This window comes from Gossypium raimondii, chromosome 12, assembly GCF_025698545.1.
Source record: "Gossypium raimondii isolate GPD5lz chromosome 12, ASM2569854v1, whole genome shotgun sequence".
Classification (NCBI taxonomy): Eukaryota; Viridiplantae; Streptophyta; class Magnoliopsida; order Malvales; family Malvaceae; genus Gossypium; species Gossypium raimondii.
The window spans coordinates 26,777,438-26,801,907 of NC_068576.1; the positions used below are offsets into that span (position 1 = coordinate 26,777,438).

A 24,470-nucleotide genomic window follows, 5' to 3' on the forward strand; every position below is an offset into this window, starting at 1 on the left:
GTGGAAACAAAACTTTTTAATACTTCTCAACTGTGAGAAACACAAATTAGTTCTTGATGAAACGTGCCCTCCTGAAGCTTAGCCCAAAGCGAGAAATCGATGAGATTCTAACTCGATTGCTTGATGTTATATGTTGGTGAAAATGAGTAGCGTGTAGCAAAAGCAACAAGAGAATTTCCATACTGCCAAAGGGATCATGACAAATTTGGAGGATTTGCTCAGAGGCCAAGTCACATTGGCTCGACAATCTGCTATTACAAATTTGATGAACTTCGAGCAGAAACCTGACACTCCAATCAAAGAACATATGCTTAAGCTTATGGAATTCTTTGTGGAAGTAGATGACAATGGGGCTGAACTAGACGTGAACACTTAGATTGAAATAGTATTCAAATCCTTAACCAAGGAGTTTGTGGAATTTAGGGTCACTTAGAACTTAGGGAACAAGGCTCTTACCTTGACTTAGCTTATAAAGAAATTACAGTCCTATAAGTTAATGTTGAATGGTGGTAAGCCAGTTCAGGAGAAACCTGAGGCAAACTTAGTTATGAGCCCCTCGTCCTCTAAGGGGGAGCAAAAAGCTATAGGAAAGAAGAAACTGACTAAGTGTTCGGTTCCACCTCGTGTAGATAGGAAGAAGGCTAAGAAGTCAAAAGATCCTAAAAATATCAAATGTTTCTTCTACAATATGAAAGGGCATTTCAGATCAAACTAGAAGGAGTATTTGGATTACCTAGCTGAAAAGGGCAAAGGTACGGAACTCTTTGTGGTTGAAGCGCTCTTAGTGGAAGAATCAATTGACAATTGGGTTGTTGATTCTAGAGCCATAACCATGTGTGTGTTTTTCACAGGGGTTCAGCAAAATAAGAAGTCTACGTAATAGGAGCCTCCCGTTGCCAACCGGAGATGGGAGCTATGTTTCAATCAAAGTATTGGGAGAAGTTATTTTAAATTTTGATAATTTTAGGAAGATTGTTTTAAAGAACGTATTTTATATCCCTCATTTTAAGAGGAATTTAATCTCTATAGCATGTTTATTTTATGACGGTTATATTGTGACATTCAATAAAGGGATTGCTATTCACAAAAATCGTTCTTTAATCTATAATGGATGGATGGAAAACAATCTTTATTTTATCAAACCAAATAACTACTTGATGCTTCAAATTGAAATTGTGAATAAAAAGCTTAAAACTTCTCACTTTAATGAGGGTTACCTATGGCACTTAAGACTTGGTCATATTAACTAAGAAATGATCACTAGACTCGTGAAAGATAATCCATTAAATATGCTTAAGGAAGTTAGTCTTCTGCAATGTGAATCTCGCTTAGAAGGTAAAAAAACTAAGAGGTCTTTTAATGCGAAAGGTACAAGGGACAACCAACCTTTAAAACATGTGCACGCTGATGTTTGTGGTCCCATGAGCATCAGTGATTGAGGAGGATACGGTTATTATGTGACTTCCATAGATGATTATTCTCGATAGGGATATGTTTACCTAATGCACCACAAAAGCGAAACCATTGATAAATTTCGAGAGTTTCATGCGGAAGTGGAAAAATAATTAGGTTTATCCATAAAGAATCTTTGATCTGACCGAGGTGTGGAATACTTGTCCAACGATTTCTTAGGACACCACATAGAGAATGTGATTTTATCCCAGTTGACTACACTAGGCACTCCACAGTAGAATGGCGTGGTTGAGAGAAGGAATAAAACCTTGCTTGACATGGTTGGTTCAATGTTAAGTTATTCACAACTCCCTACTTCCTTTTAGGGATATGCGATACAAATGGCTTGCTATATTCTGAATAATGTACCAACCAAGTCTCATTGTAAGACAACTTATAAACTGTGGCATAGCAACGGACCCACTCTAAATCACTTTAGAATATGAGGTTGTCCAACACACATTCTGGATAAGGATGCAAAGAAGTTGGATGCACGGACAAAATTATGCATGTTTGTAGGATATCTGAAAGGAACAAATGGTGGATTATTCTACAATCCAAAAGATAATATGATTAAAATTTCTACTCATGCTACTTTCCTTGAGGAAAGCTACATGGATAAATTTAAGCCTCAAAGTAAAGTGGTACTGGAGGAACTTTTGGGAGTTGAAGAACAATCACCAAGTCCAATTCTTGATAAAGTTGTATAAAGACCTATTAACAATCAACAGCATAAGGGAATCCGTCGTAGTGGGAGAGTTTATAAGAAACCGGACTTCTTCATCTATGATGGTAGTATTTATAATATGGAAGCCAATCATGATGAAGATGATACATTCACTTACGAGGAGGCTATGTAGGATGTTGATTCTAAGCTCTAGAAATAGGCCATGGATGCCGAGATGGATTCTATGAAATCCAATACGGTGTGGGAACTTGTAGACTTACCGATTGGGATCAAACCCATAGGGCATAAGTGGATCTACAAGAAGAAGAGAAATGCAAAAGGGAATGCAGAAACACATAAAGCTAGACTTGTAAGGAAAGGCTACACACAAAAAGAATGCATTGATTACGATGAGACCTTCTCTCTAATATCCATGCTCAAGTTTATCCGCATACTCTTATCCATCGTCACTACTCTCGATTATGAAATCTGGCAAATTGATGTCAAGACAACATTCTTGAGTCAAAGGAAAGGAGCAGAAAGTTTGCAAACTGCTAAGATCCATTTACGGGCTTAAGCAGGCATCCCACTTATGGAATAAAATATATGATCAAACGATCAAGACTTTTATGTTTGATCAAAACGCTGATGAACATTGTGTTTATAAGTGTATAAGGAACAAAAAGGTGATCTTCATTTTTTGTATGTCAATGATATTCTAATTATCGGAAATGATGTAGGAGAATTACCATCGGTTAAACTATGGTTAGCTCAACAGTTTAACATGAAGGACTTGGGTGAAGCTAGTTATATCCTTGGAATTCGAATCCTTAGGGATCGAAAGAATAAAACGATAGCTCTATCATAAGCTTCATACATCAATAAGGTACTAGAACATATTACAATGATCGATGCGAAGCCAGGCGCTCAGCTGACTACATTAGGTTTTTATCTTTCTTTAGATAATTGTCCTAAGACAGCGGAAGAAAGAGAGCATATGAGTATGGTTCCATATGCTTCACAGTTGGAAGCCTTATGTATATGACGGTTTGAGCACGTCCAGATATCTATTCCGTAGTAGGAATGGTTAGTTAATATCAGGCGAATCCTGTTCTCAAGCATTAGGAAACTGTAAAGCATATATTAAGGTATCTTAAAAGAACTAGGGATTATATGCTTGTGTATTCTGGGGAAAACCTTACTCCTATTGGATACACAAACTCGGACTTCTAAACCTGTAAAGATTCGAGGAAATCGACATCAAGAAATGTGTTCATCATAGGTCGTGGAGCCATAGTTTAGAGAAGTGTAAAACAAACTTGCACTGCTAACTCTACTATGGAGGCCGAGTATGTGGCTACTTTTGAGGCAACGAAAGAAGCAATATGGTTTCGAAAGTTCTTAACCGGTCTTGAAACCATTCTTGGTATGGGAAAAAGCTACAACATTGTATTGTGATAATAGTGCTGCAACAGCTAATTCTAAAGAAATGATAAGTCATAAAAGGACGAAACACATTGATCATAAGTATCACTTGATACGAGAGGCAATAGCCGAAAAAATTGTATATGTGGTGAAAGTAGCTCCTGCAAATAACCTTGCGGATCCGTTTACTAAGACTTTTGTAACTAAGAATTTTTACAACACGCCGAGGATATGAGAATGCCAAACTTGACACGTTTACTTCACTAGGGCAATGGGAGATTGTTGGGAAATGTGTCCATATTGTAGTAAACATGTAATTATTTTCTATTTATTTGAACAATGAATAAATAAATAAATAAAGTTAATTTCACATTTCACTATTATGTCTTTTGTATTTTAGTCTTTCATTTTTTGAATGAATAGCGAAATTTTTACAAATAAATATTAGCTCATTGATTGTCTAAGTTCAAACTAATAATAAGTGGCACTATTAGAACATTTACATTGCAAGAAAGACAACTTACTTAAATAGATAATCTAAACGAGTCCGTAATCTCGTAAAAGAGTCCATGTGAGCATTTGATTCAAATATTAAGAAGGATTATTATGTCGTCTATAATTCCAATTAAGGAGATGGCTAGTCTTGACTATCGGAGCAGATGACTCCATGGGTAGAGACATATATCTATTCATTGAAAGAATGATACATTGGATTGAACCCAAGAAGAATTAATTCTGAATCTGTTTGTGAATTACTTCACTTGTGACACTCATGGTGTGATTTACCTAAATCCTGAGTTAGCCACTGAACATGCGTATGTAACTCATGTGCTTTGATATAAGTGGAGGCTTATGCTCTAAAGATAATCGAGCTAATAGTCGGTATGTTGGGTACATGACATGTGTATGGCAAGGTTTTACTAGCAACAGTGGAATTCATAGCTCAATTAAAGAGTTAACGATATCCTCTCGTTCGGAAATTAATTTTCAAGTCAGACAATTGGCCTAATGGGAAATTGAACTTTAAAGTATATATGAGATTGTACATTGTGCCCAACAGCCCAAAATCAAAACCAAGACCCAAAAACTGGTCGAATCGGACCTGATAGATGAAACCGGACCGACAGTCCAACCGGTAGCTGGACCGAACCAATCAGGTCTACATTGGCTCGGACCGAACCAACTTGGGATATCGACAGCTACCATGGTGGCATTCCAATGGCTAGCAAATGGTTAGCGGCTGTGTATCTTCAGTGGTTGAGCAATGGAAGAATTACACTCCTATCAGAACTCTATCAGAGAATTTGATTTCAGATTAAGTATTCCAAATATAATATTATTTTAATAAATTTAATATTTAATTTAATTTAATACTTATCTTAATAGGATTTTATTAATTTAATATCAAAGTGATTATCTTAATATTTAATTTAATTTAATGTTTATCTTGTAGATAAATATTCTATTAATTTAATAAGATGTAATGTTACATTTAATCCAATATTTATCTTGATAAGTATTATATTAATTTAATATAAAAGTAATTAAGTTTAATCATAGTTGCACTTTCTAAACTCTCCTATATAAAGAGAGTCTTGGGTCATTATTTGGCACACTTGAATTCAAGAGAAAAGTTGTAGAGAGAAAATTCTCTAAAGAAATTATTTCAGAAAATTTCTAGTGATATTTTTCTTATTTACAAATTGGCATAAAAATTTAGATAAATTGCAAAATTACCCCACTCGTAATTTTTATGAAAAATTTTCTTATTCGAAGCGAAATCACACTCAGTAGATGTGAACTTGTGGATAGCGGAGAAGATTATTCGGTCGAAGCATTCATCCTAGATGAATCAAAAAGGAACAATTTGATTAAGTGTTTATTATTTCAAATATCACGACCAAGTTCTAGTTTTCGAAAAAAATTAGAACTCTAATTTTTCCCTAAATTTATTTTTCACTGCGTTTTCCAAACTCGATTTTCCAACACATAGTACCTGATAAATATAACACTGGCATAGAGTCTCTGATAACAGTAACACCGGTACAAATTACTTGATAAATATAATCATCGGCACATAGTGCCTGATACTTAATGACACGTCATTTGTATCATTCACTAAGCTCACACGGGCCTTAACTCAATTCTCATACTCTTTCCATCTTTATAACATGATACTATAATCCACATGATCATATACATTCCACATAATAATACAATTCGTTTCAAACACATATTATTGACTTACTTTACAATTTAGTCCTTCAATCCCATTTCAATACTTATCTCAATCAGTTGTACCAACACATTACATATATACTCATACATAATTTGAATTCAAATATTTATTAAACAAAACAACCTAATTCAAACTTACCTAAACGAGACAGCAACAAACACCACACCGAGGACTTCTCGACATTTTCCTTTTTCGTGGTTATCGACCAGTTGATCCGTTTCTTGATTTATATAATAATTTAACACAATTAAACATTTAAAATACCTTAAAATATCTAAAATATATGTATTTGACCCTTTAATAACATTTTACATTATTACTCTGAACTTTTACCTTTTATTCAATTTAGTCACTAAAACCGAAACTTACACATTTATCACAATTTAACCAAAAACCTTTGTGTCGAATTCTATATAGTCCCTTAAAATCCCCAAAGTAACTAAATTTTACAAGAATTCCTTTTAAATTCAATATTTTATTAGTTTAGTCCCTAAACTTAAAACTAACCAAATTTACTTTACAAAATAGTCCTATTTGACAATTAAGTTCATAAATCTATCATTTAGCCTCATCATTAATGGAAAGTTTCAAAACCTTTAAAATTTTTACAAAATAGTCCCTAAGTTAGCTAGATTAAGCTACAACAATCTCAAAAACATAAAAATCATGAAAAACGAGTTGAAATTAACTTACATGCAAGAAGATTAAGCTTGGTCGATTCTTAAACCCTTAAAAATGGTGATTTTTGGTTGAAGAATAATAAAATGATGAAGACAATGTTTTTCTTTTCCTTTTCTTAACATTTTATTTAATTACCAAATTACCCTTCCATTATACATATTTTATTAATAATTTTCACAAATCAAACCGTCGACTAAATATTTATGGCATCATTTTTATTTAAAACCATTCAATCATGTCTTTGTACTCATTTAGTACCTTTAAATTAATAGTGATCAAATTTTTTTCAGTTTTTACGATTTAGTCCTTTTACCATAAGTAACTATCCGAACATCAAAATTACTGGACCAAACTTTAACATGGCGCTCTAATAACCTCATAAATATTAAATAAATAATATTTACTAACCCTCTAGTCAAAATTGTGGTCCTAAAACCACTATTTCGACACCGCTGAAAACAGGTTATTACACTGTCCCTCTTTCCTTCTTCTTCTCCCATTGCTTGTCGAGCTTAGCTCTCACTGTCTAGGTCTTACTATCACCATTCTTGGTAAACTTTCCTTTGTATCCCCCGCCATTTCCCTTTGGTTTGAATTTTGGCTTGGAAGACACAAATTTTTCTACCTTTTTACCACCAAACTCCATAAGTGACTCTGTTGTAGTCATGGCTTTGGTAAGCTGTTGGACCCTTCAACATTGTAATTCTTGCTTTTCTCATGACTTCAACCCATCCATGAAAGAGAACAAGGCCTCTTTCTCACCCAAGCCCGAACCTTATCCTTGACATACTTTGGGTAAAATTGTCCCTTGAGTTCACTTTAAAACTCCTCTCAAGTCCCAATGCTAACTCTACCTCGTTTCTCATTTGTGGACCTATGATGCCACCATAGCAAAGTAACATCAGTAAAATACATAACAACGATATTTACCTTAGTAGTGTCATCCATGATGCCTTTGGCATGGAAGTATTTCTACATTCCCCACAATAAGTTGTCTATATCCTTGGTAGACCTTATTCTCTTAAACTTTTTTGGCTTGGGGATATCCACCTTAGGCTTGGGTGCTGCAGTTAACACCCTATTACCCAAAGCAACTTTGTAGACAATAAGCTCCCCCTTGAGCTTCTCAATTTGTTCCTTCAAGACCGTCACAATGGCCTTGAGAGCATTATCCTTCTCAGTCAGCTCACCCATAGCAATATTGAAAACCCTTTGCATCACATCCACATTTGCATTGAAAGCCTCTGTCACTTGTCCCTTAAGTTGATCTTGCCTCGATTCTAGCTCTATGGTACGCCCATCAACTTCTTCAAGGGTCTCCCTCACATTACCCATAAAGCCCTCGAGTTTGGCAACATTGTCTTTCAAAGCTGACAGCATATCTCTCAATCTGCTAGTTTTCCTACCCACTACAGGTCTCCCTAGGCTCAATCTACTCGTCTACTTCTTTCATCATCTCAACAGGTAACTTACTAAACGCTGGCTCAGATACCAACTATCATGGGGCTAGAACTTAAGTCTCATAAATCATGTGGCCCTAAGGCAAAAACTTGGAGAATTTTTGTTGTAAATTAGAATTTACAACGAAAATTCTCTACGGAAATAATGCAGAAGCAAACTTGAAAGGCAAAGAAGCTACAAACGAACAACAAAGCCAAAGAAAAGCAATGCACACTAAGTGCTTAAGTAAATGCTCTCAAAGTGTGTCCATTACTTTGAAAGATTACAATTAAATGGTTACAAATGAGAGGAATAACTCTATTTATAGTTAAGCTCTTCATGATCTAGTGGTATAGTTTAAAATACATCAACTGTTAAGATTAAAGGCAATCTACAAGTTGACATTCTTAATAGATTTCCAAGATTTTAGGATTACAAAATCCTCTAATATTACAAAATATTCACCTTGGTAAAGTACATATTACTAGAGTGTTTATGTATTCACCAAGTAAGTAGATGGATCTTCAATCTCTCTAAGTAATGAACTACTCCTGTTAAACCAAATGATCTCAAGTGAACAAGATGGATCATTAAAGTGTACCTTAGTCATAGACTCCTTTGCATGGCCTGTGATACAAGGAGATAGATTGGTAAGGAAGCTCATTAATGCTTACTACAAGACTGCCAAGGTATGGAATGATCTAGAACATGAGGTAGGCAAGATGGGCTGGCATAAAGTAATTTGGTGCCATTTCTCGATTCCAAAACATTCTTTCATTTGGTAGTTACCAACACGACTTGCAAAATCTAGATTTTGGGTTGTGTGGCAGAAGGGAAGGACCTCTTCTCCTTTGGGTGTGATTTCTCAAATAAAAATAAGTTACAAAGTAAATATTTAGTCTCCACTATACTAAAATTGGAGAACACAAGATTACATCAAGGATGCAACAAATCAATGGTTATAGTGTTGTATACAGGATAATATTTGTAGACAATATACTATTAATAGGCTTTTAAAAATTCATTTACAAAAGTTTGGCGTATATAACTTTATAAGTTTTTTATTTGTTGTTGCGATTTGCAATTTTGGTAACAATTGTAGTAAGATGATAAATACAAAATATTGATCCTCAAAATAATGGGGATTAGTTAAATTGGGATTTGAAAGTCTTGCCGATTTAAAATTTGATTCCATTTTTTAATTTTGGTAAAAAAAAGATCATTTAACTATTAAAGTTAGAAGCAAAATCCATATGCATGGCTAATGTTGGAACATTCAACCATGAATAATACAAAAACTCTGATCTTCTCACAACATTACACATTGCTCTCTTTTATCTCTTATTGTGGAAACAAAAAAAAAAAGGAAACAGAAGGACAGACAGTGTGCTTCCACCATCCACTGTACATTGCAAAAACCTAAGTATACATTTTTTTATGATCCACATCTCACGGATATAAAGCCGGCTCTTCCCACAGTATTGGATGTCGAGAAAATCGGCAAAAGAAAAAAAGAAAAAGCATAGGTGGTTCAAGAAAATTGAGATTTGGGAAAATGGATACCTGTACTCATGGTAAAATCGAAGCCCTCTTTTCTCAGCTCTTGTTTGCACAAAGGCTTTCATAAAATAAGATATACCCATGATCTGTATTACTTGAGTACTCCTGGGCAGACCCGAAAAATGTCTGAACTGCAGACTCATCAATCATCTCCACATTTTCGTCATCAAAAAATAACCAGTGGTTATGGCTTTTCACCAGGCTAACATAGTGCCCATGGTTAGGTCCACTTCCAACGTGAACAACTACAGCAAATAGAGAATACTCAGAATCTGCATCTTCCACAGTATTGCTCAGTTTCAGCTCGAGTGGGAACACAACACGGTAGGAGAGCTTCTTATACCGGCCAAGCTGCTCAATGTACTTGAACCGTTTCAAATGGATAACCAGGATGTGAGGAGGCTTCTTTATCTTCATTCTCTTCTGGGCTTCTTGCAAACTGCAAGTAAATCAACATCATCCATGGTTATTGCTTTCTGCATATTTATCATTATGATATGCATCTTTGGAACCATTGAAATATTAAAGTTTTCTATCTATTAACTACTATTGCAAAAATGAAACAGTTAATTGAACCGTGCATGTTTGATGTTCAAACCATCAAGAAAATGTATAATCATGAGGTATGCATGTTTTGCCTTCCACATATCTCATTAAGTCCATAACCAGAATTGGCATCTTTAAATAACAAAATTTGACACATTCTGGCCAGTCTGCAAATCTCACACAGGATTATTGACAGAAATCAAGTGAAATATTAGTTTCCATTGTAAACTACTTGTACAAGTTGAATCCTGAAACTGTGAGAAGAAAACAGGCATTACGAAATAGAATACATCCAAGTGATGCAATAAAACATGTATAAATGGAAATTACCTGCAGCACTTGTCACAGAAAAATTTGTCCTCAGCGTTCAATGTCTCGGTAGAACTGAAATTTTTCAAACAGCTAGTTATTGAGCTGTTCTGCTCAATGTCAAGGCTCAAGTCAAAGAAAGCTTCATCTCTTGCTGTCACTGTCTCACATCGCAAGCATCTCGTCTCATTGGTAAGTATTCCCTGTCTCAAATTGTCCAATCAGATAATGAGATACTTTCTAAAATACCTGAATGCAAACACAGAGAAACCCACCCACCCACAGACACAGAGGAGGGGAATGGTGTTACTAGGTAGTCCTTTATAGACACCATCAACAAATAAACCACTAAGAGGAGGATGATAGAGGCAGTCACGGTTTTTAGTTTATTATTTATTGATTACAAATGAGATTATAAAAGTAAGAGAAAAGCTGTAATGCAAGTGCCAAATTAATTGATGAAGGGCTTAGCTGTAATGTGATGCTGGGCTTAGTTATTAGTGCACTGATTAGATTAGTTTTCTACGCAGATGCTTTCAAGACCTAATAAATTCCTACAATTTTGGTCATTCCACTAAGGTATCAAGTTTTGTGGTATTTTATCTATTAGTTTTAGATATAACCTAAGCAAAGAAAGTTCAATATTTCATGCAAAGCAAAGTAAATACAGTGTGTAACTTGAACAATTTATCAGAATGTAGGAATATAACTAGCAAACTGACCTGAAAGTTCTTGTGTACCCAGGTAACCAGGGGCTCTTTTTGAACACCATTAGCCTGAGGATTCTTAGGACCGTTTACAGTCTTTTCAGATGGTGACGAAGTTCCTCCCTCTTTTTTCGCAGCTTGATCTTCTTTCTCCAGTATGTCAACAAGTTCATTTAGCAAGAAATTCAAGAACTCATGAGCATCCTATCGAATCAAGAAAAAAAGGGAAAAATAGTTACTTTTCGGCATTACTCTTTACAGTGATAAAGAAAGTCAACTTCTTTCTTACATGCCAGGAAAAAGCTACAACATTATACCAACTGAAAACCTTGAATCAAACAAAAGAGATCCTCAATTTAGAGAAAGAACTTGAGCCAAATAAATATAAAGCACTCTACTACCTGGTGCATGTAGCTGCGGAAAAGCTCATTTTGTTTCTTCAATCTCTGTACAAAACGCTTTGGAGCAATGACACCTGTTTTCTTCTTCTGTAAATTTATCTAAACACAAAGAGAAACCGGAAGTTTGTCCCGTTAGGAATCAACCATAAGCCACATATGTCGCATGACTAACTACAGGAGAGGGAGAGGTGGAGGGAAAATATACCAAAGCAATTAATAACCTTTGCCAAAAACTGAAGACAACCATGTTCCCCACTACAGCTAAAACTTACGACTGTTAAAGGCCAAAGAGAAAACCTGAAGAAAACAGTTTGTATACATCTAAGCAATTTCCTAAAGGATAATACTTTGCGATATGAAGTATCAAACAAAACCATTTAGAAAGAGTTAAGGAAAGAAGCAGAAAAAACAATAGAAGCAATTATGAGAAAGGATAGGACTTGCAGTAAATAAAATGATTTATCTAATGTTAAAACATATATTTTTTTAAAAATGCATGCACATCACTCCTTGTAGGAAGTCAGGTCCTCGTGCAAACATGATGAGGACTTATAGTAATAAGCCATTTTCCAACAACAATAATCTTACATTCTGATCACATCTTGTTAAAAGTTTACATAGGGGCCATTTCTCATCAAATCATAAAGATGATATCTTCGGCTTCATACTTCTAACTAATTGCCCATGGGCTCCTAGGATGTCTAATAATAAAAGAAACGATTGTTATATGAATCAATTGGGAGAATAATTCTTGGAAATTAAGGCTAGACTAAAACAAGGCATTGCAACTTAAGCACATTGTTATGGTAAAAGGAGAAAGGAAATAATGGTGACACCGCAGGCTTACTAGAATACAAACTACCGCTAGGTAGAAAAGGTAATCTGCTCTAAAGAAATAGTGATTGCTCATCAAAGATAGAGGAGTGCAACACTACAATTCTAACGGAGTCACTACCTGTGTAAACAGATCTGCCAAGCATGTCAGCAGGTTATCTTCAGCATCAGCACCAATTTCATGACTTGAATAATATTCTAGCAGCTGTTCACGAAATGGTACACAAAAATAAAGTGCCTGAAAGAAAAACAGAAAAGAGAAATGACATGAGACTATCAGGATTGTTGAAGCTAAGAAAGTATGTTAGCCAACAATTTTAAATAATAATAATAAACCAACTCAACCTGACTTCCAATCCTTCCCAGATGACCCATACATGTGCTAATGATGTGAAATTAGTTAGAAAGCAAGAATAAAATAGAGTTACATCAATGATCACAGAGTCCCATACAGTAATTCACTCAGAAATGACTGTTAAAGCAATTCAGGTGTTATGTAATCCAACTCAACCACTCAATGCCATACTTGTCTTCTACTGCTACAAGTAGGTCAAATGAACACATTATCTAAGCCATCAAGAAGCGATTGCCAGACAAATGCTAGAGCAACCAAAAAGTACAAACATTATTTGCAAACAAAATACCACAATAGATTACCATAAACATTATATATATTTTAAAAAAAAAACCCTACAACGCTAAAAATTCAAAATCAATCAAATCCACAACATTAAAATTAACATAAACTATGAAATTCAACATAAATTTTAAAAAAAAATTTGAAGAAAAGGGGAAAAAAGAAGACAAATGGAATTAGATTCAAATTAAACCGTTATTGAAAGAAGAGAATTTAAAAGAAACCTGCAAAACGCTGTTACAATAGCAAGTGTTGCCAAAGTTTTCAAGGCCAAAATATCGTTCGCCCTCAGGGAACTGATCGCCCAATGCTTTCTCAAGTTTAGAACCCGCGGCACCCATTTATAAAACTAACTTTATCTAAAAGTCCAACTCAGATCTTCTCCCGACCAATTCAACTCAGCAATTCTATCTCTCCATTCACGATGGGCTCTTCTTGAGTTTTGATTTGGATTTGTGTAATGGTTCGTTTAGAGGAAGGGAGAGAAAAAAAAAAGCAATTTGTTTTTATATTCAGTTTGGGGCATTGATAAGAAATGAGGACCTTTTGTCTTTGTTTCGTTTTCTTTGAGACGGCTTTTGGGAGAGACAAAGGAATCGAAATAAAGAAGGAATGAAGAAGTGCTTCTATAAAATATAACGATTTGTAAATTTAATTTAATTTAATTAATAAATTATCCACCTACGATGTCTAACGTCATCAATAAGAATTTCTAACGTGTTTATCCGTCTAACCAGTATGATTTGCTTCGTATTGGAAAAACAAAGTAAAATAACAGAAAATTTTAAAAATTTTACCAAAGTCAATCCACACTTTATTTGTCATATTATCCTTAAAATAAAGGAAAGATACTCCTTTCAATTTTGACTCGAAATTGTAATGCCATAAAAAAATATAGAGTTACTACAAAGAAAAACTAATATATATATATATATATATAAAATACTAACGTCTTAACTAAATAAAAACAAAAATCATACCAAATAAAATCAAAATTCAAGGTCCAACTTAAAAATTAAAAATTTTTCAAAATGAGTCGGAATCAGGCTCCGACCCTTAACAGCTTTATCTAGTTCGCCTTTTGAAACTTCCTCTGGATCTTCCTCAAGATCTTCTTCGGGATCTTCCTCAAGATCTTCTTTGTGATCTTCCTCATCTTTTGATTTCTTCTCTTTCTTCGTCTTGCTCAATTCAGCCTTTACCTCGTACTTAACTGCTGGAAATTGGAGCAATTTCAACCTGCTTTTCCTTACATAGTCCTCATAAATTGGTCCAACTTTTTGCATCCACTGAACTATCCATTCTAAATCGAATAACACATTCTCGTCTAGATATGGTTTTGTCTTTATAGCTCTTTTATGTTTCAAATGCCCTATAAGATACTCCACACTTAGTTCCAATATCGGAAACTTTATTGGTTGTAAGAACCGACTTGATAGTCACATTTGCACCTTTGCTTGTATCCATAAGGCTGTCACTAAGTGTGGGAAAAGTAATTCCACTTTATTTTTCCTTGTGCATTGAAGCATACTCCGATATATTTATGTCCCCACACAAATTATTTCCTTCTTTAAAATTGCATACAATAATGTTCCCTGGAACATATCAATAATGGACATGTTTGACGTTGGGCAAATTCGAGTGTTGATAAATTTAAACCACATTCTAGCCTTCAAAATTAACTTGTCGTGAGAGAACAATATAGGAAAGTTTGTTTCTATGTGGCGTTTCCTGTACAACCCAATCTCCAATGGTCGATTGAGGCGTTACACAGAAAGCAAACCTATACTTAGTTTCGACGTACAACAAATGAACTAGAACGTTTATTCAGGAAAGTTTTTAAAACACAAATGATCAAACTGATATGCGCCATAATATGAACATAATTGAGTTTAATACTTTCAGTTGAAATCTTTCCTTTAGAAATACATTACTGGAAGTGACCATAATATATAAAACAGTTTGGCATATACAAGTAAAATCCACGTCACAAATTGTAATTCATAAAAAAAAACTTTAACTAATCCCACAAGGGGTAACATTCTTTTAAAATTGTAATTAAATAAAAAGGTGCTTTAATATAGATTCAAATTCAAAATAGAATTACAAACCACCCCTAAAGAACATATGCATGTTACAAAACAAACACAGCAAAGCTCACTGCAAAGGTCGCTCTTTCTGGCCAAGTCCCTTCAACAAGCTTACAACGAAGCACCACCTGAAAAAGGGGAAAGAAAAAGAGGGGTGGTAAGTTCAAAAGAACTTAGTGAACACCAGAAAAAAATTTATACAACCCTTTTAGACGAATTACGAAACAAGAATGATACTACAATTGCAAATTCATACACTTAAACTAGAAGATCAATACTCTAAACACAAGGAAATTTGGGTGAACACTCCCAAACTATTGGCGAATGCTTAACCATGGCAAATAGCATTTCCAGGCGAATTTTAACAATGGGAGTATACTTGTTTTCTTACTGCTTTAAAGAACTTTTACATTAACAGAGCTTACGCCTTTTCCTTGGATCACAATCTCTATCAACACTATCCTTCTTCATCAAAAGTGTACCATCAGATTTATTCTTATATTCCTTCTAAAATTCCCCTTCACTAAGGCGGATTTTAATGCTCCAATTACAACACTTACCAAATATGCTATAGGCTCAACACAAAAAAATAAAAAATAAAAACATGATTTACCACTTGACATCCAATCTTATCAAAAGTTCTTATCATCAGACATATATAACATGGAACATATTCAGAATTATATTTTCTTGCTCTTGTCTTGTCCTTCCTTGGGTTAAACCTTGGATCCCACAATCACATATCAGAACAAATATCACATTTTGTATAATTTCGAACACATGTGGGTTCTCATGAGTTAAGGGTTATTTGCCATGGTTAACAACTATTATGTCCTGCCGTAGGCAGCACCCATCTCCCTTGGCTGGTTAGCAACTAGCATGTCCTACCAAAAACTTAACACTCACGCCAACTGGTTAGTAACTAACATACCCTACCAGTGACCCATCATACACACTAATCTGGTTAACAACTATCATGCCCTACCGGTGGTCCTCTAACCTAGTTAGCAACTAACATGCCCTACCAGTGGTTTAACACATCTGCCATTCTCGTTAGCAACTAACATGCCTTACTAATGGCTTATCATATCTGGATACCGAGTTTATAGCCCAAGGAAGTCGCATCTATTTCCTGCCACAAATATGCACACACAAACGATTACATGCAACAAATTTCCAAAGTTCCATGACAATGGTCTCACCTGAACTCTAAGCTATAACAATAAAAAATTAGTGAAGAAAGAAGGAAACTCAGAGAAGAGTAATATAGACTAGATACTCACAAGAGATCTTAACGAGGTTGATTACTATATCTTTATTGTTATACGCTCAACCCTTTTTAATATTCGAATGCTTGTTGGTCCCTTTCCAATGAAGAACTCTTCCTTAAGCAGGTTACCATAATACAATAGAGCAAGAGAAATAGGAAGAACCCTCACTACACTAGTCTTACTAATATTTATAGCTCATACAACTTTTACAAAAACTACCACGTGGCTAACATGCAAAGCTAATTCACCACCTTAATGTGGCCAACACAATCATTCCAGGTAAATCTTACATTATTGAACTTTAGTTACATCCTAACTGGATCTTAAAAAGAATTCAATTAAAACCAAACTATAATCACACATGCGCAAACATAAACTATCGGGTTTATTAGTCTACAGTCCAATACTGGCAGATACAAGCAGAAAGATTGTCACACAAAACTTACCAAGAGAAAACACTGATTGACGGGTTCCTTCCAACGACCACGCCAAGATATAGAGACCAAAAACTTATACTTTGCCAAAAGGCGAACCCTTCAACCAAAATCATCACAGACTTATCAGAATAACCAAATAGTCCACCAATCATGGTGCGACAATCAATACAAAAACAACACTGATGGATAGGTCGCTCTTTCTGGCCAAGTCCCTTTAACAAGCTTAGAACGAAGCACCACCTGAAAAAGGGGAAAGAAAAAGAGGGGTGGTAAGTTCAAAAGAACTTAGTGGGCACCAGAAAAAAATTATACAACCCTTTTAGATGAATTACAAAAGCAAGAATGATACTACAACTATAAATTCATACAGTTAAACTAAAACATCAATACTCTAAACACAAGGAAATTTGGGCAACCACTCCCAAACTATTGGTGAATACTTAACCATGGCGAATAGCATATACTTTTTCCTTACAGCTTTAGAGAACTTTTACCTTAACAGAACTTACGTCTTTTCCTCGAATCACAATCTCTATCAAAACTACCCTTCATCATCACAAGAGTACCATAAGATTTTTTGTTACATTCCTTCTAAAATTCACCTTCACTAAAGTGGATTTTAATACGCCAACTACAACAATTAACGAATTTGTTACAGGCTCAACACAATAAAAAGAAATAAAAACATGATTTACCACTTGACTTCCCTTCTTATCAAAATTTCCTATCATTAGACATATATAACATGCAACACATTCAAAATCATATTTTCTTGCTCTTGTCTTGTCCTTCCTTAGGTTAAACCTTAGATCCCACAATCACATATCAGAACAAATATCACATTTTATATAATTTCAAACACCTACAGGTTCCCATGAGTTCAACGCTCTTTGCCATGATTAACAACTATCATGTCCTACCATAGGCAGTACCCATCTTGCTAGGCTGGTTAACAACTAGCATGCCCTACTAGAAGCCTACCACACACGCCAACTGGTTAGTAATTATCATACCCTACCAATGGCCCATTCTACACGACAATTTATTTAACAACTATCATGCATTACCAGTGGTCCTCCAACCTGTTTAGCAACCAACATGCCCAACTAGTGTCCCATCTTATACTCCCTCCGAGTTAGCAATTAGCATGCCTTATCAGAGGTTTAGCACATCTGCCATTCTAGTTAGAACTAACATGCCCTAGTAGTGGCTTATCATATCTGGACGTCAAGTTTATACCCCAAGGAAGTTGCATCTATTTCCTGCAACAAACATGCACACACAGATGATTACATGCAATAGATTTCCAAAGTAGACTGGATACTCACAGGAGATCTTAACGGGGTTGATTACTCTATCTCTATTATTACACGCTCAACCCTTCTTAATATTCGAAGGCTTGTCGGTCCCTCTCCAACGAAGAACTCTTCCTTAAGTAGGTTACCAGAATAAAACAAAGCAAGAGAAAAAAGGAAGAAGAACCCCCATTATACAAGTCTTATTGATATTTATAACTCACACAAATCTTACAGAAACTACCACGTGGCTATCATGCAAAGCTAACTCATCGCCTTAATGTGGCCATCATGATCATTCTAGGTAAATCTTACATTAAAATACTCATTGGACTTTAGTTACATCCCAACTGGATCTTAACAAGAATTTAACTAAAATTGAACAGTAATCATACGTGCGCAAATAGAAACTATTAGGTTCATAAGCCTGCAGTCCACTACTGGCGAATACAAGTAGAAAGATTTGTTACCCAGAACTTACCAAGAGAAAACACTGATTAGTAGGTTCCTTCCAACTATCACGCCAAGACAAAGAGACCAAAAACTTATACTTTGCCAAAAGGCGAACCCTTCAACCAAAATCATTATAGACTTACATGATTAACCAAATAGTTTTCCAATCATGGCGTGACAATCAATTCAAAAACAAAACTCATAGATAGGACACAAATCAATCTTACGTTGGCTTAAACTTCGCCAACTATTCACCCACACAAGCCAACAACTAGGACTACACTGGGCAGAGTGTTACAAATCTCCTACTGTAAAAGGAATTTCACTCATAAAATTCTTACCATCAGGCACAATATCATCTTAAGTTTTCTAATTACAAACACTAGCTGATACATTCAAGTAGGCCTTAACATAATTTCTTCTTGAAGTCTCTAGGGTCGAATTTGATCTTCCAACAGTCATTGTTCTTATATCACTTTGATTCTTACTAAATTCTTGAATAGATTATTCATGTTGGCCTTCATTTCTTGTTAGAAAATCTTTTACCAAATGGTCAGGTGACCCACATTCTTAACAGACTTTCTTCACATTCCAATAAATTCCTACATGGTTCCTTCTACATGTATTACAGACAGGTGTCTTCATAGTTTTCGATCAATCAGAACTTGTCTTAAATGCAGTTCGATATTCACCACTATTACCACAACTTTTCATCACTTGAGATTGTTTTGCTAACTCATAGAGAAATTAATCACATTTTTAGGCTCCTCAAAGCTTGCAACAGAGAACGGTTTAGTATTCTCATGTTCACTTCTTTCTTCCTCCACATGCATCGGATTCACATATTTCTCTCTAAATTTTGATACAAAAAAATCCCAGTCTACAAGTTCTTCTGAGGTCACACTTGCTAAAGTTTCCTATCACTAATAAGCCTCACCTTCTAATAAAGAAATAGCGCATAGGAAACTATCCTCTAGCGTACACTTCAATTGTGCAATCACCATTCTTAAGTGACATAACCATTGTTCCGCTGTTGTAGGATCATCACCTTTATCTCCTAAAAATTCCTTAGCACTACACCTACATATATCCCACACAGGGTCTCCTCAAAACTGGTTCGCAGTTGGGACAACTTGAGTAGCCAGTCTTTGTGGAATAGCTTCTAACTAAGAGTAAGGTGAGGACATTGGTGGTTCCCATAAATTGATCATAGTACCATTCGATCATCGTGACAAACATATCTTTCGCAGCATTACTAGTTGCTCTTAAATCAACCGAAGGTTCATGAGACTGAAGAGTATTACTCTTCATTCCTTCATCAACAACATCACGCTAATTCGAAGACATCTTAAGCTACACATATACAAACGCAGTTTAGCAAAACTATAAGGGACTAGCCAGAAACATGTAACATGCATATTAGGGCATAACTTAGCCTTCAGTTTTTCGAGAGTTGACTCAACCTTGGATTTGATATCAACTTGTAACACACCAATCTCCAACGGTCAACTGAGGCGTTACAGAAAAAGTAGACTTATACTTAGTTTCAACATACAACAATTAAACTGGGGCATTAACTCAGGAAAGTTTCTAAAACACAAATAATCAAACTGGTATGCGACATAATATGAACGCAATAAAGTTTATAACTTTGGGTTGAAATCTTTCCTTTTGAAATACAGTACTGGCAATGACCATAATATATAAAATAATTTGGCGTATACAAGTAGAAATCACTTCACAAATCATAATTCATAAAAAAAACTTTAACTAATCCCTTAAGGGGTAACATTCCTTTAAATAAAAAGGTACTTTAATATATACTCATATTCAAAACAAATTTACATGCCAACCCTAAAGAACATATGCATGTTACAAAATAAATACAGGTGAAGCTCACTACAGAGGTCACTCTTTCTGGATGAGTCCCTTCAACAAGCTTACAACGAAACACCACTTGGAAAAATGGAAAGAAAATGGGGAGTAGGTTCAAAAAAACTTAGTGAGCACCAGGAAAGAAAATTATACAATCTTTTTAGAAGAATTACAAAAGCAAGAATAATACTACAACTGCAAATCCATACACTTAAACTAGAACATCAATACTTTATACACAATGAGATTTGGGCGAACACTCCCAAACTATTGGCAAATACTTAACCATGACAGATAACATTTCCAAGTAGATTCTAACAATGGGTGTATACTTGTTTTCTTACAGCTTTAAAGAACTTTTACCTTAATAGAGCTTACGTTTTTTCCTCTGATCACAATCTTTATCAACACTACCATTCTTCATCATAAGCATACAATAATATTTTTTCTTACATTCTTTTTGAATTCACCTTCACTATGGCAGATTTTAATGCACACAGTAAAAAAATAAAAAAAATAAAAACATGATTTACCACTTGACATCTAATCTTATCAAAAGTTCTTATCATTAGACATATATAACATGAAACACATTCAGAATCATATTTTCTTGCTCTTGTCTTTTCCTTCATTGGTTTAAACCTCGGATCCCACTATCACATATCAGAACACATATTACATTTCTTATCATTTGGAGCACCTTCAGGTTCCCATGAGTTTAGGGCTCTTTGCCTTGTTTAAAAACTCTCATGCCCTACAGTAGGTAGCACCCATCTTGCTAGGTTGGTTAGAAACTAGCATGACCTACCAAAAACCTAGCACTCATGCCAACTAGTTAGTAACTAACATACCCTACTAGTGGCCCATCATACATGCCAATCTGGTTAGCAACTATCATGCCCTACTAGTGGCCCGCCAACCTGATTAACAACTAACATGCCTAACTAGTGGTCCATTATATACTCCCACTGGGTTAGCAACTAGCATGCCCTACCAGTGGCTTATCATATTTGGATACCGAGTTTATACCCCAAGGAAGTTGGATCCATTTCCTGCCACAAACATGTACACACAGTTGATCACATGCAACATATTCCCAAAGTTCCATGACAATGGTCTTACTTGAACTCTAAGCTATAACAACCAAAATTTAGTGACATACTCAAGATAGAAGGAAACTCAGAGAAGAGTAATACAGACTGGATACTCATAGGAGATCTTAACGGGGTTAACACATGCTAACTCTATAACAGTCGATTTTTAGTGGTGTCAGAAACAACGGTTTGAGGTCACCAAATCTGATGCGTAAGCTCATATATTTTATTATTTAATATTTATGAGCTAAATATGGTTTTAGAAAGATTTTTTAAAAGGAAATTTCTATTTTATAATGATTTATTAGGTCAAGTAGTTTTAGAAAATGAGGTATCGAGACCTCGTTTCTGTAATCTGAGCTGTAAATATTTTTATTAATATTTATGAAGTGTAATTAGGGTATTATTAAAGTTTCATTAGAAAATTTTATCGTTTTGGTAGTTAATTAATTAAAAGTGACTAAATTGAAAAAGGTGCAAAACTTGTTAATTATAGGAAATAGTGATTAAATGGCTTAATTGGTAAATAAAGGAGGACATAAGGATTAATTAGACCAAAGTGGGATAGATGAGGCGGCATAAATAAGAAAAAATAATAAAATAAACCATTTAATGGCAAACTTGTAAATTTGGTGAAATTAGAAAATTACAAATTGAATTCTAAAAGTTTCTAGGCTATTCATCTTCTAAATTTCAGCCAAACAGCCACGGAAGAGAGATTTTAAGCTGGTTTTGTATATTTTTGCTTCATGTGAGTTCAATTATTACCCTTTTCTTGTAATTTTTATGTTTTTGAGACTTTTACAATTAAGTCCAACTAAATATTACCTTAGTTTTTTTTATTCTATTAGAAATTTTGAAAGTTACCATTGATGAATATTAGATGTTTTTGATGAATAACATAGATTTAAAGCTTTAATTTTGTTTTATGATGATTTTATAAAGTGATTTTGTTAAATATTGATTTTAAGATCAAATTGTGAAGAAATTAAAGAATTAGAGTTTGGTATTAAATTTATATTTTATTAAGGGTTGTATGATAGCCTAGAATATTTAGATAAATTATTAATTAAGAAAAATTTCTTAATTTGATAAGATTAATTAATCAAGGACTAAATTGTAAAAGTTGTGAAAGTTTAAGGTAATTGTGTAAATTTGAAAAATTAAAGGGTATTAATTGTGAAATGAATTAGAACTGAAATATATGCTAATGAATGAGTAATTTTATATTTTAGATCAAGATCCTGTAGATACTCGAGAAAAAGAAAAATTAGCGGAATAGTCCCTAAATTTCTACAAATATTACAATTCAATCCGTAAGTTAAATGCAGTTAACTTTAATGTTTATATTAATTTGATGAATGGTATTATGTATTTATTATTTTTTTGAAAATGAATTTGCTAAAGTTATAAATGTGAATTGAATATTTGGATTAAATAGAACGCGGGATTTGAGTACATTTGGCATTCGACGAATTGACGGTGTTGTTGGAAAATGACAGTAAATTACCCAAATAAATCAAGGTTCAGCATTTGTTGTGAAATTTTGTGTTTACTTTCCGTTTCGCTCATACGAGCTTCTATTTAACTTATATGAGTTTCCATTCAGCTCTATTGAGCTTCTGTTTAACCCTTATGGGTTTCCGTTCTGCTCTTACGAGCTTCCGTTCATCCCTTATGGGTTTCTATTTAGCTCTCATGAGCTTCTATTTAGCCTTCGAGCTTCTGAAAATGATGTACTCTTATCCATAAGTCGTTTTTCGATTTGGGAAGATTTGGTAAGTGACTATGTAATTGAAATTGAAAGACATATTGTTTGTTGTTGGTATTGATTTGAAATAAATGTATTCATCGATTGAAGTTGTGATTGGCAGGAAGTTTACATTGAATGAATTTATTTAATTGATGTGTTATAATAGGTTCGGCAAGATTTATGTTTAACCCATCAAACTTACTAAGCTTCATTAAGCTTACTTGTGTGGTTTAATGTCTTTGTAGATTTTCGTGAGGTCGGAAGACCAGATCAACACATCAAGTCACACTATCCAGCTTATTCTGGTAGTTTTTGAAGCGTTAAATATGGTTTATATGGCATGTATAGGGATTGATGTAGATTATATCAACGTTGGCTTGCATAGATGTTATGAATGATGTTTTGTTTACATAATCAACTTAGAAATATATTTTGGATTGGTAATGAAGTAAATTTGTGATGTGGGTGTGAATAATATATGCTTATAAGTATTTAACTAGTAGTAAATCTTAGTGAAATTTGTTAAATGGACTAAATCGGTAAGTTTGAGTATTTAGAGTATATGAGATGATATATTGTGTATAAAACATGATTTTGACTTGTTTTGATTGCTTTGTTGTGGTATATTGATGTGTTAAAATGTTGTTTTTAGGTTGATACCTAAATGGGTGAGAAATATGGCCTTGAAATGGCCTATTTTTGTCCACACGGACATGTGTCTCAGCCGTGTGTAACACATGGCCTAGCACATGGGCGTGTGGTTTGGCTGTGTGTCCCAACATCTTTAAAATTGAGAAACAGAATGCTTAAAATATTCACACGGCATAGCACAGGGGCGTGTGGCTTGGCCATGTGACCCCTGCACCTTAATATTACAAGTCAGTATGCTTATACGGCCTAGCACACGGGCGTGTGGCTTGGCCGTGTGACCCAAGTCAGAGAGCACCCAAGTTTGGGCACGGGCTGGGACACAGCCGTGTGCCCCTATTTCGAATGCCCACACGGCCTTAAACACGGGCATGTCTCTTGAGCATGTGAGCCACACGGCCTGGCCACACAGACGTGTGACCCCTGCTCCTTTGAAAATTTTTGATATTTTCTAGAAAATTTTTTGAGTTCCAGGTTTAGTCTCGATTTATTTCAAATGCGTATTTTGGGCCTCGAGGGCTCATATAAGGGAAAATATGAGTGATTATGATTAGTTTCTGATGTGTATGTTAAATGATATGAAATGTTCGTATTTGATCTGAAAAGTCTGATAATGCTCTATAACCCTGTTCTGGCAACGGATAAGGGTTAGGGGC

At 34.7% G+C, this 24,470-nt stretch overlaps 1 protein-coding gene across 2 annotated transcripts; it reads right to left on the reverse strand.

The window, feature by feature from the left end:
- Positions 1 to 9,158: 9,158 nt before the first annotated feature.
- LOC105763594 (ubiquitin carboxyl-terminal hydrolase 3) lies at positions 9,159 to 13,509 on the reverse strand. Of its 2 annotated transcripts, XM_012581853.2 has the most exons (7): positions 13,123 to 13,154; positions 12,383 to 12,499; positions 11,633 to 11,724; positions 11,428 to 11,526; positions 11,042 to 11,230; positions 10,341 to 10,522; positions 9,159 to 9,903 (listed from the first exon to the last, which is right to left on the reverse strand). In XM_012581853.2, exons 3-7 carry the CDS (start codon positions 11,672 to 11,674, stop codon positions 9,501 to 9,503), a joined length of 915 nt encoding a protein of 304 aa, XP_012437307.1. In that variant the 5' UTR covers positions 11,675 to 11,724; positions 12,383 to 12,499; positions 13,123 to 13,154; the 3' UTR covers positions 9,159 to 9,500. The 2 variants fall into 2 exon arrangements, with proteins under 2 accessions (XP_012437307.1, XP_012437304.1); XM_012581850.2 differs by lacking the exon at positions 11,633 to 11,724 and having other exon boundaries at positions 13,123 to 13,509.
- Between the last annotated feature and the right edge of the window lie 10,961 nt (positions 13,510 to 24,470).

Bases quoted from the DNA above. Each gene is read 5' to 3' on its own strand.
- LOC105763594 (XM_012581850.2), bottom strand. From the start codon at position 13,239: ATGGGTGCCGCGGGTTCTAAACTTGAGAAAGCATTGGGCGATCAGTTC. The intron at 10,523-11,041 runs GTCAGTTTGCTA...AATTTGAGACAG, and splicing joins GGGTACACAAGAACTTTCAG to GGAATACTTACCAATGAGAC. The intron at 9,904-10,340 runs GTAATTTCCATT...ATTTACTTGCAG, and splicing joins TTCTGTGACAAGTGCTGCAG to TTTGCAAGAAGCCCAGAAGA.